Source organism: Peromyscus eremicus, chromosome 15 (assembly GCF_949786415.1).
Source record: "Peromyscus eremicus chromosome 15, PerEre_H2_v1, whole genome shotgun sequence".
Classification (NCBI taxonomy): Eukaryota; Metazoa; Chordata; class Mammalia; order Rodentia; family Cricetidae; genus Peromyscus; species Peromyscus eremicus.
The window spans coordinates 41745217-41762031 of NC_081431.1; the positions used below are offsets into that span (position 1 = coordinate 41745217).

The 16815-nt window shown below is 42.2% G+C and overlaps 1 protein-coding gene across 3 annotated transcripts in view; it reads left to right on the plus strand.

Moving 5' to 3' along the window:
* Positions 1–1740: 1740 nt before the first annotated feature.
* Smg7 (SMG7 nonsense mediated mRNA decay factor) overlaps positions 1741–16815 on the plus strand; it is a 63935-nt gene continuing 48860 nt past the window's right edge. For all 3 annotated transcript variants that reach the window (XM_059280943.1, XM_059280946.1, XM_059280945.1), the window contains exon 1: positions 1741–2510. Coding sequence is in view for 1 of the 3 variants with exons in the window: in XM_059280945.1 (XP_059136928.1) it covers positions 2482–2510 (29 nt within the window). In the remaining 2 variants the exon portion in view is untranslated. The remainder of the gene's footprint in view (positions 2511–16815) is intronic.

Sequence of the window (16815 nt, forward strand, 5' to 3'; positions counted from 1 at the left end):
GAGTATGGAGGAAGTCAGTGGAGAGGGTGAATAAAAATTCGACATATTCATAGAAAATGCCATATGATATCCATCACTCTGTATGCTAACTTTAAAAAATAGACTATTTGAGTATATAGTAGTAACTTCCGTTCTTTGGCTCTCAGAGTTGAAGGAAAGTAGAATTCTCCACACCAGAGATGTGAACGGTTTCTCACTAGGTGGCTCTCTTTCCCGTGAGTGGGCGGCGCGTTGGTGATGGTGGAAGATTGGGCCCATTGTACTTCTGCGATCAGCGCGCGTCACAGCGTCCAAGCGCATCACACTCGCGTTTGCTTGCAGCATGAGGGGGCAGAGTTCACTTTCTATTTCGTTAATGACAGTCTGTCCTTGAGATTTATTTCCAAGTGGGCAGTACTTTCGTTTCCTGAGAACTCGAACATGTTCCAAATAAACACTATTCTAGGATTTTAATAGGATTCAGGGAAGGATCTGGAAAGCGTTTGTTTAGGCGGTATGAAAAACCAGAAGAAATCAGGTACCCAAGCCAAAACCAAGATCCCATTGAAATGCTGATTTGAACTACACGGTGAGGACTGCGTTCCTGGGGGATTTTATGACCTTACATATTCTAAAACATTCTGGGATAGCTACTTACATAACTTTTCAATATGAATTGAAAATAAAATCTGTAAAATGCCAATAATTACTTCACTCCATCAGAACGATTCCCTCCATGATAGACTCCCACGTCATTGGGAGCCATTATTTCTGTTTTAACCCTAAATCGGACACAAAAAATACATATACGCCAAAATGTTTTTTCTCAAAATGGGAAAATTATTTTCGTAGACTCCCTCGTGCTGATAAATCCAGGTACTTTTTTTATATAAGGTTTTCTTCTCTAATTAAAAAAGAAGTGGCATGTTCTCAAACACTGCAGATTTTTGAGGAGGGGGGACTTTGGAGATCAGCCTTCGATGGTGGAGCTTGATCCCCACCGGGGGTGTCTCTGGAAAGGATGGCGGTAGTTAGCCTTCCCGATCACTCTCAATTCTAGACGCCTACGAACTGCGTGTTAGCCTCCTAGGCTGGGTTCAAGCTCTCACCCAGTCTCTGCCGGAAGGGCCCCCAGGTGACATGGAGTAGGAATGAGGGAAAGGGTCGACCCACTAGGAAAAGTCGCACATTCCGGATGGACTGCCGGAGCTGCTTCACGGTCGTCCGGTTTCCTTCTCCTCCCTTAGGGACCCCGGGGGTAGTGGGTGGGATCCCGCCTCCCAGCCGCAGGCAGTCGTGGGGAAACTCCTTCCCCTCGCTCGCTGCCTGGAGCTGCAGTATTGCCCTCGCTTTCCCGCTCCAACCCTCCAGCCGCCAGACCCTGCGTCTTCTTCTCAGGCCCGGCCCTCTCCCCACCCGGCTCCGAGAGGAAACGATGGAGGTGGTTTCCACCCGCGGAAAGGGTGGAAATGCCCACGGCTGAATGCCTTGAAGGTCTCCCCGCAATTTTTGCTGGGAGGGTGGTAAGGGAGGAGGAAACGGACTTCACTGCCCGGTGACAATCTCGATTCCCAGCCTTGAGAGGTCAGGGAATCCAAGCGGGGAATCCTGGGCGGTTTCCCGGGAACCCGTTCCTCTAGGGGAGGGTCACCCTGTCTACACACACCGGTTACTATGACAATACAACCACAGCCTCCAGTTTCCATGGCAGCGGCCTGCCCAAACCGATTGGTCTCCTTTCCCTTTCTCCCGGGGCTCCGCCCTATCCCCCCCCCTCCAACACTCTCCGAGAGTGCACGGGGAGGGGCTGCCGAGGAGAGGGAGGCCTTTGCGTCACTCTTCGGCGCGCGAGGGAAGGCAAGAGTCGAGGAATTGGCGGGCGGAACTGTAGGAGGAAGGGGTGGCGTTTCCGGTGGGGAAAAGTGGAGGAGTGGAAAGAGGAAGCGAGAAGTGGGAGGGCTGGAAGGCGGAAGGCTTTGAGTGTAACTCCCGGCTGATTTGGGCTCGATGTTCGCGGCGAGCGTGGGGTTGCCCCCTCGCACGGGAGGAGAGGGGCCGGCCACTAGAAAGCCGCCGAGCGCTACCACCAACCCCCTCAGCCGGCGCGCAGGCGCCGCACAACTTGCCGATCCCAAAAGGGAGCGATATAGAGAAGCGGAAACCACCCCGAGGGACCGGCGCTGCTGAAGTCTCGCGAGAGCGAGTCCGACTTCCTTCCTCTGGTTCTCCCTCCTCTTCCCCCGCCCCCTTCCCTTCTCCCTCCTCTTCCCCCTCCCGAGCTGGAGCGTCCCTGTGTCCCACAGGCCGGAGCCGCAGCGAGAGCCGCTTTCCCTACGCCCTCCCCCTCGCCTCACTCCCTCTCCCCCCCCACCCCGCGCCGAGCGAGGAGGAGTCGGAGGAGAGGAAGATGGCGGCGGCCGCCCGCACCCGCGGGGCTGTGGGGCCGCTCCGAGGAGCCTGAGAGACCCACGGAGGCTTCGCGGGGAGACGCGGCGGCGGAGGATGAGCCTGCAGAGCGCGCAGTATCTCCGGTGAGTGCCGAAGCCCGGCCGAGGCGTGGTGGGAGCGGGAGGAGGCTTGGCGGGGGGGGCCAGGAACCGCGGACTCCGAGGTGGTGGGGGGAGTTGCAGCGTCCTCCTGGTCCCCGGACCGGGAGGCTCGGGCAGCTGCGGGAGGGGTCGGGCACACACATGGCTGCCTGGCCCCGCGCCGGCCGAGCTGAGGTCCCGCGAAGCCGGCGGTGAGAGCGGAGGGAGGTTGGGGAAGCGTGAAAGAGAACGTGTGTGTGTGTGTGTGTGTGTGTGTGTGTGTGTGTGCGCGCGCGCGCCTGTGGGTCTCAGCCTGCGGGCCAGGGTGGCGAGAGGCACCCCCGGGGGGCAGGCAGCGACCGGGACTGGAGGTGGGTAGGTGTGGAGGGGTCTGGTCCCCACCGCAGGGGAAACGTGGAGTGTTGGCTGGAGCGATGCCTGGCGAGAGTAGAGGATGGAAGTCAGCAAGCACACCTGGGGGGTTGGGAAGGGCACAGACTGGAGGGCACACGGGAGGGAGGGGAGACCGCAGGGAACGGGAGCTTGATCTTTTATCACGGCCTGGGAGTACGAGAAATAATGCCTTCTGTGGTTAGTTGGAGAGGTAGGGGGAGCCCGAAAAGGGGGGAGTGGATGAAGGAAGAGGGAGGTGCTATCTATGAACAAGGTTATGTTCTCAGAAGAAACTGTAGTTGGAAGATACCATTCTGTGAGTCGTGTGCATTCATTAAGTGCTATGTAAGGAACTTGTATGATGGAGATCGAGTGACGCATGGGTGGTGGTGGTGGTGGTGGTGGTGTGTGAGTGTCTGTCTGTCTGTCTGGAGGGAGGGAGGGAAGCAGAGGTTGATGCACACTTAAAGGAGGCACACATGCATTGACAGTACCTCATGTCGAGAACATTTTGAATGGAAAGGTAGCTGTTGTACAGTCAGGATGGCTTCATGGATGCTGAGTAAAAGCTTGAAGGAAGCTAGAGGGTAAAATAAAGTCTTGATGTCAAAGGAAAATAAGATTGTTGGAGCCTGAGGTTAATTGGGGACTTGCGAAGACACAGGAACGTAAAAACTGGTCTTTCAGGAAAAACTTTAAAAAGGCATGTCTTGTGGGAAGATGGTTTTTAAAAAGTGGTTTTGTACCTTGTGGAGAAGGGAATTGAATGGGTAGATATCTGAAGGATAAGTTACCTTAGCTGTTTGGAGGTTAGTGAAGTGAAAGAATCAATGTGTGAGAGTGGACCCACATATATTTATATTGCAAGAGAAGGTATGCTGTTATGTGATACACAAGGTGGCTCTTCTGTCTTTGAAAGTAGTTATTCATTATACCAGAGAGGATAGTGGGACCTGTGAACCTTTGACGCATGAATTCCGGAGTTTAGCACAGTGTATATGCCTGATACTGTAAGTTGACATCCTTTTTTCTTCTCTGCATCTTTATTGTTTACGATATTAAGGAAACTTTAACTTATGAACATAGGTGCTGTAGTTAGAAATAGAAACTACAAGGGCAGTTAAGGAATTTGCAACTTAATATCCATTAGGTGAGTAAATTAACAGCACCAACTAACATAGTTATCACCTCTGAAGGTACCATGTTGATGAGTCCGAAGTCAGGAGATGACCTGAGCAACTGGGGAAAATCAGGGAAGGCTTCCTTTGTTCATTTGCTCATTTATATGCTTATGATTCATCAGTTGTTTGGTCAATCACCTGTATGGAAGGCATTGTACCAACTGCTAAGAATAGAAAGTAAGAACTCCACCCTCTTACAGAACTTTTGTTAGGCTTTGAAAGAAAAGAACACTTACATTCTAAGGATGGCAGTGAGCCCAAAGTGAACTATTTGAGGATCATATGGCTGGTGTGTAAAAACAAATTCACATACTTGTCTTCCAGCTTCAGGTCAGCTTTCTGTGCTGCATATCTATGCTCATTCTTTACCCAAGTGTGTATTGAGGGCTTTCTATATTGTAGGAGCTGAGGCTCCGCTGGTGAACATGGACAAGTTTATCTTGATTAGAAAGTCAGTAAACGCCGGGCGGTGGTGGCGCACGCCTTTAATCCCAGCACTCGGGAGGCAGAGGCAGGCGGATCTCTGTGAGTTCGAGGCCAGCCTGGGCTACCAAGTGAGTCCCAGGAAAGGCGCAAAGCTACACAGAGAAACCCTGTCTCGAAAAACCAAAAAAAAAAAAAAAGAAAGAAAGTCAGTAAACATGAACTGGTAAGTACACTATCAGGTCCTGTGAAGTGCTAGAAAGGAAAATAAAATAAGACCATATATTTTAAATAAACACAGTAGTTAAGGAAAAGCTTTTCTGTAACCTGATGCTAAAAGGGCCTTGAATTTTATGATCTTTATAGATAAAATGGGTAGACATTAGAAAATTTATGTTGAGGGCTTTGAGATATTGCTTCATTTGTAGAGTACTCGCCTGACATGCACTACATAAAAGTGGGTGTGATGTAGCCAGCCTGTAATCCTAGCATTCTTTTAAGTAGAAGCAGGAAGATCAAAAGTTTAAGGTCATCCACTATTTAGCAAGGTCAAGACCATCCTAGGTTTCATGAGCCCCTGTCTCAAAGAAAGAAATCTGAGATGCCTTGTTTAGAGGCAATCTATATGTTCATAGCTATGCTTTGAGAAAATTACTGGGTCATAAAATAGTGGATGTTTAGGGGTTAAAATAAGGTCTTGGCAGAGTGGGAAAAGGCTGATACTTTTAATGCAAAGAAAGCTGGCTTTGAGGAGCTTCTGTGCTATTTTATAAATCAGCATAGAGGGAAGGATTAGCCTTAACTATGGAATCAGTGACAGCTTGGTGTGAATTTAGCTCTGAAGAATGAAGAAAATGGAGTGATCAGAGTTTAAATAACGGACACATCTCTAGCTGCCTTTGATAACAAAAGAGGGAGGCATGGGATCTAGAATTCCTTCACAGTTTTTCAGAGCCAGTTTTACTTTTGTGGATCTGTCCTAAGTAAAGAAATGGAGTCTTAAGTTTGACAGGAGTCTGATACTTAGAGGTACTTGCAGGAAGAAGATGGCCAGTAATAGAGATTTGTACTAGCTTCAGTTTCCCTCTGCTGAGCAGAGACTGGAGGGTAGCTTCAAGGAAGCATTATCTTGAGTTTCTTTAAAAATAGTAGTGTTTTGTTTTTTTTTTTAATTTAGTAGATTTATTTTTATTTTATATGTATGGGTGTTTTGCCTGCATTAATGTCCACATTGATGTGCAGTGCCCATGGAGGCCAGAAGAGGGTATCAGATCCTTTGGAACTGGAGTTACAGATGGTTGTGAATGGCCATGTGGATACTGGGAATCTAATCTGGGACATCTGTAAGAGCAGCCAGTGCTCTTAACTGCTGAGCCATCTCTCCAGCCCCCAGAACAGCTGTTTCTATAGAAACTTCGGGGAGGTGGCTTGTGACCTTAATTTTAGGAAGAGTTTTGTTGCCTACCTTTGTCAGTAGGAGAATACCATGACTGGACGGTTTTTAGACTGCATAACTGCAGATTTTCCTGTGTGTAGAATGAAAATTTGTTTTCGCTTAGCTGAATTTTAATTTGTTAGAGTCAGTGAGCAAGGGTATCTGGTAGTGAACGGGTGGGGTAGTGGAAATGTAGGGAGCAAGGTGGCAATTTCAAAGAGTGAGAAGATTATGAAGTAAGATGCCTCGGGAAGAACAGGAAGGAGTGAACTTAGCATTAAGGGAACTGAATTCATCTCAAGTTTAAGGAAGAGCAGAGATGAAAAGAAAACTTCTGTAGAGGAAAGAGATGATACTGTGAACAAGACTGCAGATGTGTTTTGTTAGAAGTATCCCTTTTCTCCCTGTTAGTAGTAGCATGACTCCTGCTCAAACAGATGTTGAAATGACTTAATTTTTATAAATTAAGAAATGTCCTTAAAAATGAATATTCTAGGTAGGAAACATGGGGAGTATATTACACAAATCAAAGTAGAAGGCAGGTGTTTTCTCTTGATTTTGACAAAAAGATTTTTTTTTTTTAAAGACTTTGACACGTCCATTGTGTAAAAGACTGGATTGAATATAGGTTTTCTGTTGGGGGCAGAGGGTGAGTGAGGATAGGCCATAGATGAAATTATAAGTAAGGCATAACATTATACTTTAAAAGAATGACTTTTTTGAAAGAGTGGAAATTAACATACCAAAGGTACTGTCTTGGGTTTCTATTTCTGTGATAAAGACCATGACCAAAAAGCAGCTAGGGGAGAAAAGGGTTTATTTCATCTTACACTTTGTAGTTCATCGTCATTCAGGGAAGTCAAGGCAAGAACTGTCAAAGAAGTGGAGGGTACTGTTTATTGGCTTGCTCAGCCTGCTTTCTACAGCCATGAGGACTCTGTCCAGGAGTGGCATCACCCCCCACCCCCATATGCTGGACCCTCCCACATCAACTGATTAAGAAAATGTCCTACAGACTTGCCTACAGGCAATCTGATGGAGACACTTTCCCACTTAAGGGCCTCTTCCCAGGTGACTCTGTTGCGTGTCAAGTTGACAATAAACTAGTCAGGACACACAGGAAAAAATGGGGGTGAAGGAAGCAGGCATTAAAGTACAAGACAGAGAAGACATCGAGGTTCTGGAATGTGAGAAAGAAGAGTAGTCATAGCCATAGACAATACTAGTCAAACAGGTCAAATCCTATTGTAAAGGTGTCAGAAGTGTTACCAAATAACATCTGCTGCCATTGTGAGGTACTATTTCTATTTTGTATACCTTCCAACTTTGCTTTCTTCATTCTTTGTCTTAAATTTTCTTCTATGCTCTGGGTGTTTCTTCTATGCTCAGTGAAAATCAGCTTGAAGTTGATTCTCTGGTGTTAGACTCCTTTACAGAAAAGGTCTGTAAATACCTGCTTTGTTAAGATTTTCCCCTTTGATACCTTTTATTGAGAGGGCATTCTAGTGTCATATTCCATGTTAGAAACTTTAGAGCCAGAAATGAAGCAGCAGCCACAGTTTGTTTGGTTTTTTTTAGGCAACAGAAAAATGGTTGTTATTTGAATTGGAAGGAAAATACCTCCATATTATTGTAAGATAAAATACGTCATAGTAAATCTTGGCTGAGGCTGGGTAAAGTAGCTTCTGGTGAGAGGAGCTGGGAGGATAAAGTATTAGGAGAAGTAGATAACTAAGTGGAGTGGGCTCTACTTTCTAGAACAGTCTGGCAGTGCTGAGTCAGGTGGGAAGCCTCAGAAAGACTTGTAAGCTGTACACTGATTTTGTTTTTTGTTTTTTGTTTGTTTTTTTTTTTTTTTTTTTTTTTTTTGGTTTTTCAAGACAGGGTTTCTCCGTGTAGCTTTGTGCCTTTCCTGGATCTCACTCTGTAGACCAGGCTGGCCTCGAACTCACAGAGATCCGCCTGCCTCTGCCTCCCAAGCGCTGGGATTAAAGGCGTGCGCCACCACCGCCCGGCTGTACACTGATTTTAATCCTTGTGATCCATTGCTTCCCCACCCCTTCCCACCATTCTTAGCCTTTCTAGGATGTGAAGTAGCCTCCATTCCAGAAAATCAGTCAAACATGGCCGGGTGACCAAATAGGGCTTTTATTTATTATTATTATTATTATTATTATTATTATTATTATTATTAACTTGAGGCTTAGAAATTTTTGTTATAATAATGTTAATAGCACATTACCTGCTTGAATATTGACTGGCTTTATTACCTTGACTCATTTCTGCTTCCTTTGTGGTTTCAGTTGGATTAAAAAATGTATGCTTCCTGTCTTAGCTATGTTTCATGTCTTTGCTTTTTCACGGCTGCTGTCATCTGTCTTTATGATAGAGGAAGCAATCACTGAGCTTTTTGTTGATGTTTTTAATGGATAGGTTATAGTAAGATCTGGACCCACTAGTATAGCCAGTTTCTCGTGAGGCACTTGTTGGGGTGGGAACTGGTTTATACTGTAAAAGGACTAGTTTGTTCTACACTGTATTGAGTTGTTTGAGTCCTCAGCTACATCTCTAACCTTGACTAGATTTTTAGATTTTCATTAGTTGTGTGAATTCGTGCCTGAAAGTTTAGTTTAGTTTAATTGATCGTCTTGTTCAGAGGTGAGCAGATAGATGTCTTGCACAAAGTGGGTTGTAATTTGTATGCAGGTTATTGGTGGGTGAGTATCACATACTGTCGTTGAAAATGTGCCATAAAGTGTATTTCATTGCTGTAGCTAGACTGAGCAAAAGGCACAGGAGAGCGGAACTAAGAAGAGCTAACCATCGGTTACAGGAAAATAAGTGATTTGGCAAACATGTCACATAGTGAGAACTTGTAACCAACTCCTTGCTGGTTAACATGCAATGGAGCTGCTTAGGAAAGTTGTTTGCAGCCCAATTTTTAGTCAGTAGGAAGAAAAGGTGACTCTAATTGTTAAAGAAAATTTTAGACATCTCAGGCACATTAAGCAACAACTTTGGCTGTCTGTTTTTTCTTGTTTGCTTCATTTAGAAAGGGGTTTTTGCAAAGCTTGGCACTTGGTTGACATAGTGGGCTAAATATTCTTCATATAGGTGGGCATGGTTTGTCTTGTGCACTTGGGGCCATTAGCAGCCTAGCCTCCCTAGTCTGTATCCATCAGATGCCTATATCATTCTCCCCCAATTTCTTTTTTTATGATAACCAAAAATGTCATCATGCATTGTGAGCTGTTGCCTGGAGTGTAAATTCTCTGCCAGTTGAGAACACTAATTTAAAGAATATATATGCATAGTATGTTAATCAGTTTTACATCATTATAACATTCCTACATAATCAGCTTGCTGAGAGAACAAATTGGTTTTAGCTGAGCTTCTGGGGGTTTCAGCCCATGGCCAGTTGGCCCTGTTGAGTTTTGGCCTGTGGTGAGGCTGCAGGTATTGTGTGTGTATTCATGTTATGGTGACTGGGAAGCAGAACAAGAGACTCATACCCAGTCTCCTTTGAGGGTACACAAGTGCTCAGTGATCTCAAGGTCCTGTGAGACCCCTACCTCCTGAGAGTTCCATAACCTACCAGTAGTGCCAATCCAGGGACCAAGCATTTAATTCTTGTCTTTGGATGATGTTCCAGTTCCAAACTGTAGACATAGCATGGGTCTCTTTTCCTCTAAGCATTGGTTTATTTCTTAAGCTTTCTCATCAATTTTCCCTTAGGTAGTCCTGAGCTAACTACTGTGGTAGTTACTGAATTATTACATGTAGAGCACCTTCACAGCTTTTTAGTGGCAAGTTAAGTTACTGGAGACACATGAGTGCTTCATTTCTCTGTTCTTGTATCTGCGAAGCAGAAGTAATAATCTGTCTGTTACATAGAAAGTTAATGTATAAGATGCTTAGAATGGTTCTGGTACATAGTAAGTACTATGTGTTTTTGGATGTAAAAGTTAGCCTGTAGCACTGACTAATCATTTTGTGCAACTGCCTTCTGGGCATTTGTCATTTGAGAAGTCTTATTGTCTATCTTCAGTTCATTTCTATTGCTGTAATAAAATACCCTGAAAAAGGCAACTTAATGGGAAAGGGGTTTATTGTAGCTCACAATTCCATACTATAGTCCATTGTGGTGATGTCACGGCAGCAGGAACTTGAAACAGCTAGCCACACCATATCCATGGTCAGGATTGAAGAAAAATGAATGCATAAATGCTTGCTTGTGCTCAACTCATTCTTTACACTCTTACACAGTTCAGGAACCCCTACCTAGGGAATGGTGCTGTCTGCGGTGGGCCGAGTCTTCCCACATAACTTAGTTAAGAGGTCACTTACAGGCCAGCTCTCTTCCCAGGTGACTGTAGGTTGTGTCAGATTGACAGTTAAATCTTTTTTTTTTAATTTTTATTGATAGTCATTTTTATTGAACTATACCATCACAAAGAATCAGGATGGACAGATCATATAAATGACTATAGACAGTTAAATCTTACCATCAACTGTCACATCAAACTCAACACAACTCTTTCCACAACAGTGTGAGTTTGAAGCCAGCTTGGGATACTTGAGGCCTTGTAAGTAAATAAATAAGCTTTATATAATTCCCTTCTTCCCATACAATTCCTTAAGCTCTCTCCTTTTCCTCATTGGAGGTGCTCCTTGTGATTCTGTCCCCCATCCCACCCACCCAGGTTCAAACTTGCAGTCGTCTTTGAGTTCTAGTTTCCTTACCTCCTGGAGTATTTATACCACTCTGGAAATGTTGCTTTCCTCCTGCTTTTCCTTTTTCCTCACTGATTCTGTCAGTGTTTTACTCAGACTGTGTAAATACCCTTCCAACTGGTACCTTGCCTGCACTTCTTCCAGATCACAAGAAGTATCGACTAGGCTTTAAATACTGCTCATTACTGTGATCTTGGGAAAAACGGAACGTGGATAGGAAGAAATGGCTTAGTGTAACAAATTCTGGTCCCATTTTTTTCTTCAGACTCCACACCATCTGTCCCACCACAAATACATATTTTGCATTGATTCCAGATTAATAATTTTGAAAAATATTTTTATTTGGCTTTCCCTTAATTATATGCCTTAATATGACATTGTTAATCTTTCATAAAATAACTCATCTACTTCTGTTTGTGGTGTCAGGAACAAAAACGATTAAAATCATTTGCCCATTGTCTCTAAACATGTCATATTTATTTCAAATTAAAATTACAGCAAGTTCTAGCCTCCATTGGCCTAGTTTTACTTCACTTTTTAAATGACTTTCTTGTTTACTCTGTTGATTTCTGTTTTCTTTGAATCCAAATTATTTCTTTTTCTGGTACTTGTAGTTTTTTTTAGTTTTTTTTCTATTTCACATGTGTTAATCACTCTAGCTATATTGTGATAGAGAATGTGTCTTAACTTTTTAATCTATCATCTATCCTATTTATCTAGGCTGTACTCCTGCCTCAGCCTCTTGAGTTCTGGGGTTGCAGGATAGGGTCTCTACACCTGGTCATATGTATTCTACAGTAGACATGAGTATTCACAGGCAAATGGAACTTTTTTTCTCCTTTAGGGATGCAGTGAAAGCTTCCCAACACCATTTTAGAGATCTCTGTACCACATGTATGCAGTGCTTACACAGGCCAGAATAAGGCATCGGATCCCCTGAACTGCAATTATAAACAGTTGTGAGCACACATAGGGACTGGAAATCAAATTCAGGTTCCCTGGAAGAGCAGCTAGTGCTCTTAATCACTGAGCTATTTCTTCGGCCCTTGGTAGTTGTCGTCTTGAAACAGGGCTGTGTGATATGTTGCTTAGACTGATGTCCAACTCCCGAGCTCAAGTGATCCTTCTGCTTCAGAGGTCTAATGCTCTACTAGAAGCATGTGCCATTGTGCAGCCTGAGCATAGTTTTACATCATGAGCAGGAGTAACCAAGTTAAAAGTTAAACAGAAAGGCGTGTCTTATGCAGTAGTTTCTTTGGGACATACAAGACTTGAGTTTTCTCTTCCTTTTAGTAAGTAGGCTCTTCTTAACTAAGCTTTATTAGTTATTTGGAACACTTGTTACTTAGGAGATGATAAAAGTTTTAGCAAGTTTGTGTAGTTCGGAGAGCAAATTTGTATTGTAGGATTTATTTTATAGACTTCACTTCCTGTGATAAAGAGATAAGGAACAGCAGAAGTTCTGTAGCATTGGGGGTAAGATGATACATACCTTGGTTCTTCAGTTACTGAGATTAAGTGAAGCCCCTTTGGATTTAATGCAGGTATGCCATAAGGAAAGAAAAATACTTTGCAGAATCGTTGATAATGGACTTTTGAGTTCCGTTCTCAACTGTACCCTGTTCCCCACTTCTGCCTCTGATAGAATGCAGGTCATGCATTCTGGGCAAATGTTCTGCCACCAAACTACACCTTAGCTCCTTAGTTGTGATGGCATTTTCTTTTGTTGTTATCCATCTCAAGTGAGAGTCATGGTTCTTTCTAAAAGTCTGTTGTATTTAAATAGCTGCCATATTAATGCATGTTTCCTCAAGCCCAGTGTACACAGACTCCAGAGGTTGAGTTCTTTTTCTTTCTCTCTTTTCTCTCAAGGCATAGTGTTTCAGGGTTATCATCAGTCATAATGCAGTATGTTAGGTTCGAATCGTGTGCTTCTTAGGTTATAAATGATTCCATTTCTTTATTAGGATATCACCTAGCTGCATTTTCTTGATTATACTATACAGCAATGAGGTATTTAGTAGTGAAATTAAATGAAAAAGTTGGACCTTTTTTTTTCTTCTTTTCTTTTGTGTGTGTGGGTGTTTCAAGACAAGATTTCTCTGTGTAACGTCGCTGGTTGTCCTGGAACACACTTTGTAGACCAGGCTGGCTTGGAAATCACAGAGATCCACCTGTCTCTGCCTCCCAAATGCACTACCACCACCTGGCTTAATATCTAATTCTATAAGATTACATTTCTCAAATTTAAATAACTATAACAAAAAATGTCATTTGTTTGTCTGAACCAATCATTTGTTCTTCCATGAAAAAAAGATTAGAGCGTTTTGAGAAGCACAACTAAAATGATGAGGATATCGGTTATAAATTCTGGCTTATAAACGGATAGGGAAAGAAACCAACAGATTTACTTTCTAATTTAAAAATAATTTGACTGACTAAATTTGTACACAGGGTTTTGTTATGTTTTTTTGCTTCTTAGGATAGCATCATGGTTTACCAAACTGACTGAAAAAAATGTTTGAATTAAGACTGCCTTAATTTGTATTTAGGTCGTTCTGAGTTCAGGTCCCTGACCCTACATACTAGCAGTGTAACCTTAAGCCTCTCTAGCTTTAATTTTGCTGCTAGTGGTCATGATAGGTTAGTAGAAGAATTTCATGAGAAGCTCTAACTACCTCATGCAAAGTCCAATATAGTTTTAGATAGGCAAAGAGCCTAGTTTCTGCATCGACTTAATTTTCTGTATTTTTAATATATTAATATTTAATTTATAAATTTGCTAATATAATCCTTGAAGTAGGTAGGAGCTATTGTGGTATAAATAGTTGCAGGGTAATTGAAGGGAGTCTGTAGTGTGCCATGAATATCTACATTGCATGAAGCTACCATCCTACTTTATTAGTACATTTTATACTTTTAAAATGCCTTTATATAATTATCGTCTAATCTTTAAAACCTGTGAATATCTTACTGTGTGTTACTTGGTGAGAGGAAATTAGGGATTCAGGTAGAATTTGCATAGCTGGCAGACTTTAAAGTGCCATTATCTACTGAACCAGTGTAATCACAAGGACCCATCACTTGTGGAAAAAAGCAGAAAAGCTAGAATTAGAGATGGCATTCTTTTTTGTCTTTGAAGATGGAAGAGGGCCAGGAGTGAAGAAATTCAGCCACTGGAACCAGGAAAAGACAAAAATACTGATTCCCCCCCCCCCCCCCCCCAATCTTCAGAAGGCAGTGCAGCCATGGTGACACCTTGATTTTAGTATTCTGGAAGTCCTATTGAACTGATAATGTATGTACATTGTTCTAGGCCATGGAGTTATAGTAAGCTGTCAAGCAAAACTAGGAAGTTAAAGCAGTATTTTCTTTCATAGAGTGATCATCACAAAGTTGAAAGTATTGATGTTGGTCTCAGCAATGTTTCAAAGCACCTATTTCCACACATTCTCACCAGTACTGAGGGTTTTATGCATCTCTCCTTGTAAAGCAGACCCTTTAATGTTTTTACTTGTATGATATATGGCAAACCTATCCAGTACTGTAGCATATATTAGAATGTGTTCTGTTGGTCAGCGTTCTCTGTTATATATAGACACAAGGATTATCAGTACTTCCAAGACAAAATAAGTTCAAGAGCATCTGATTAAACTGGATCTTTTGAGGAGCATACAGGATCTTAGCTGGCCTGGTTCTCATTCTGTAGCCTATGCTGTCATGGAATTTGTGGCATTCCTTCTGCCTCAGCCTCTCGTACTAGGGTTACAGATGAGCACCACTCTACCTGACTGTAAGACTGGATTTTCTCATAACTTTTTTTTTCTTTTTTCTTTTCTTTCTTTCTTTCCTTTTGGTTTTTCGAGACAGGATTTCTCTTTCCTGGAACTCACTCTATAGAACAGGCTGACCTCGAACTCACAGAGATCCACCTACCTCTGCCTCCCGAGTGCTGGGATTAAAGGCATGCGCCACCACCGCCCGGCCTCTCTTATAACTTTTAATGTGCTAATATGTGGTGTGAACATCCAGGAAGGAGTTGTTTCTCCAGAGTTTCCTGTAATTGGTGTTTCCGTAGGGAAGGAAACAATTTAATGCTATTCTTTAAGGTTTTTGTTTCTTATCTTCCTCTTACTTTATACTTCTCTTACCATGCCACATCAGACATTGCCATTCTTAGAACTCTCTACCTCTTAAATCGTAGTTTGAACCATTCTAACCACAGCCCCACCTGCATTAGTCTGTTTGTAGTGAAGACTTCCTACACACTGATTTTTCTTTCTTTTTTCTATTCATCCTCATCTTGTCTTGTCTTTTCCTGTTCTTTTGACATCGGTTTGCTATCTTACCAAATCCTGTTTCCCTCGTCCCATTGCCCTTCCTCAGTTGTCTAGAAAAATCCAGCACTGAATGATTCTGACAGTCTGCTTCTTCCGGTAACCTGTCATTTACAAAGTCTTCTTTACTGGCTAACTGTCAACTAATACAGTCTTCAAAGTATATTTTCCCTTCGCTGGCTTGCCTAATTCTTTATAGTAATTGATTTACACTTTCCCTATTTCTTGAAGCTTTACTGATGGAGGAAGGTAGATAGATTTTGAGGTTTTCAATAATAAAATGATACTGCTATATTGCTGTGTTTTGTTGTCAAGTTACACATAGCAGGTTACATTCATTTAAACTAAATGAAAGTTAAAATTCAGTTTCATTAATACATCAAGAGATAATATAGGTATTGTACAGCCCAAGTCTAGACCAGTGTTATAGGACATTATTGTATAAAAGTTAATTCAAGAAGTAGAATATATTTAAGACTTTTTTAAATCTTGTAGTCTTTTTCTTTTTCTATAGTGCTTTGGCACTACACATACGTTAAAAGTTTTCACTGACAAAACAAGTCCTACAAAATAAACATTCTTACGCTTCACTTTTGGGGGGTGAAGCTAGGATCTCATTGTAGTACAAGCTGGCCTCATACTTGCTATGTGGTTATGTAGCCGAGGATAACTTTGAATTTCCAGTCTTGCCTTTACTTCTTCAGTGCTGAGATGAACAGATTTAAGACAAACCACACTTGTTTTTTTGGGAGTGAGGGGTTTGGGAGTGAGAACATGGCTGGGATCAAACTCAGGATTTTATGCATGCTAAGCAATAACTATACCTTATGAGCTGTGTCCCTTAGTCCCTGGAGGTTAAATTTGTTTAATTTGAACTTTAAAGATGTGTGCTTAAGTCACTTGATAAGTATATTAAACAATTTGGGTGTAAAAAAAATCTATTTTTTTTGGGGGGGGGCTGGAGAGATGGATCAGCAGTTAAGAACACTAACTGCTCTTCCAGAGGACTCTAGTTTAATTCCTAGTACCCACACGGCAGCTTACAACAATCTGTAACTCAAATCCCAAGGGAACTAGTACCTATTCTGGTCTTTTCAGACACCATACACATAGAGTGAACAGAAGACATTTGTTCAGGCAAAACACTCAGACACCTAAAAACGGGGGAAAATTAAATCTTTCAGCGTAAATCCAGTTATTGAAAATTAAGTTACTGATTTTAGAGATGTATAATTGTGAAGTATAAATCAAACTTTGGCAGTTTAGAGTGAAAACAATTTAAAATCTTTAATTGGCTTTACATTGAATATATGTAGAAATGGTAATATTTTGGATATGTTAGGTTAGCTAAACTATATTATTAAAAACCAATTTCATTGTTTCTTTTCCATTTTTCAGTATCACTAGAGAACTTGGTTATATATTTCTTTCTGTTGGGCAGTAGTATACAGAGCATAAGGAGTTTCCAACAAAGGATTTTTATTAAGTGTTTAAAAAGCCTTTTGTGTGAAATTATATTTATCACCTTGATGTTTAAATGTACAGTTGTTTGTTTGTTTGTTTAGATAGCATTTCTCTATGTAGCCATGGCTGTCCTGGAACTCACTCTGTAGAACAGGCTGACCTCAAACTCAGAGATCCGCCTGCCTGCCTCTGCCTCCTGAGCGCTGGGATTAAAGGTGTGCGCCACCACACTTGGCTATCCAATTGTTATCTTTAATTATAGTTGTCTTAATTTGCTTTATATTGCTTTGATAAACAGCATGACCAAAAGCAACTTGGTTGGGAAGGAAAAGCTTTATTTA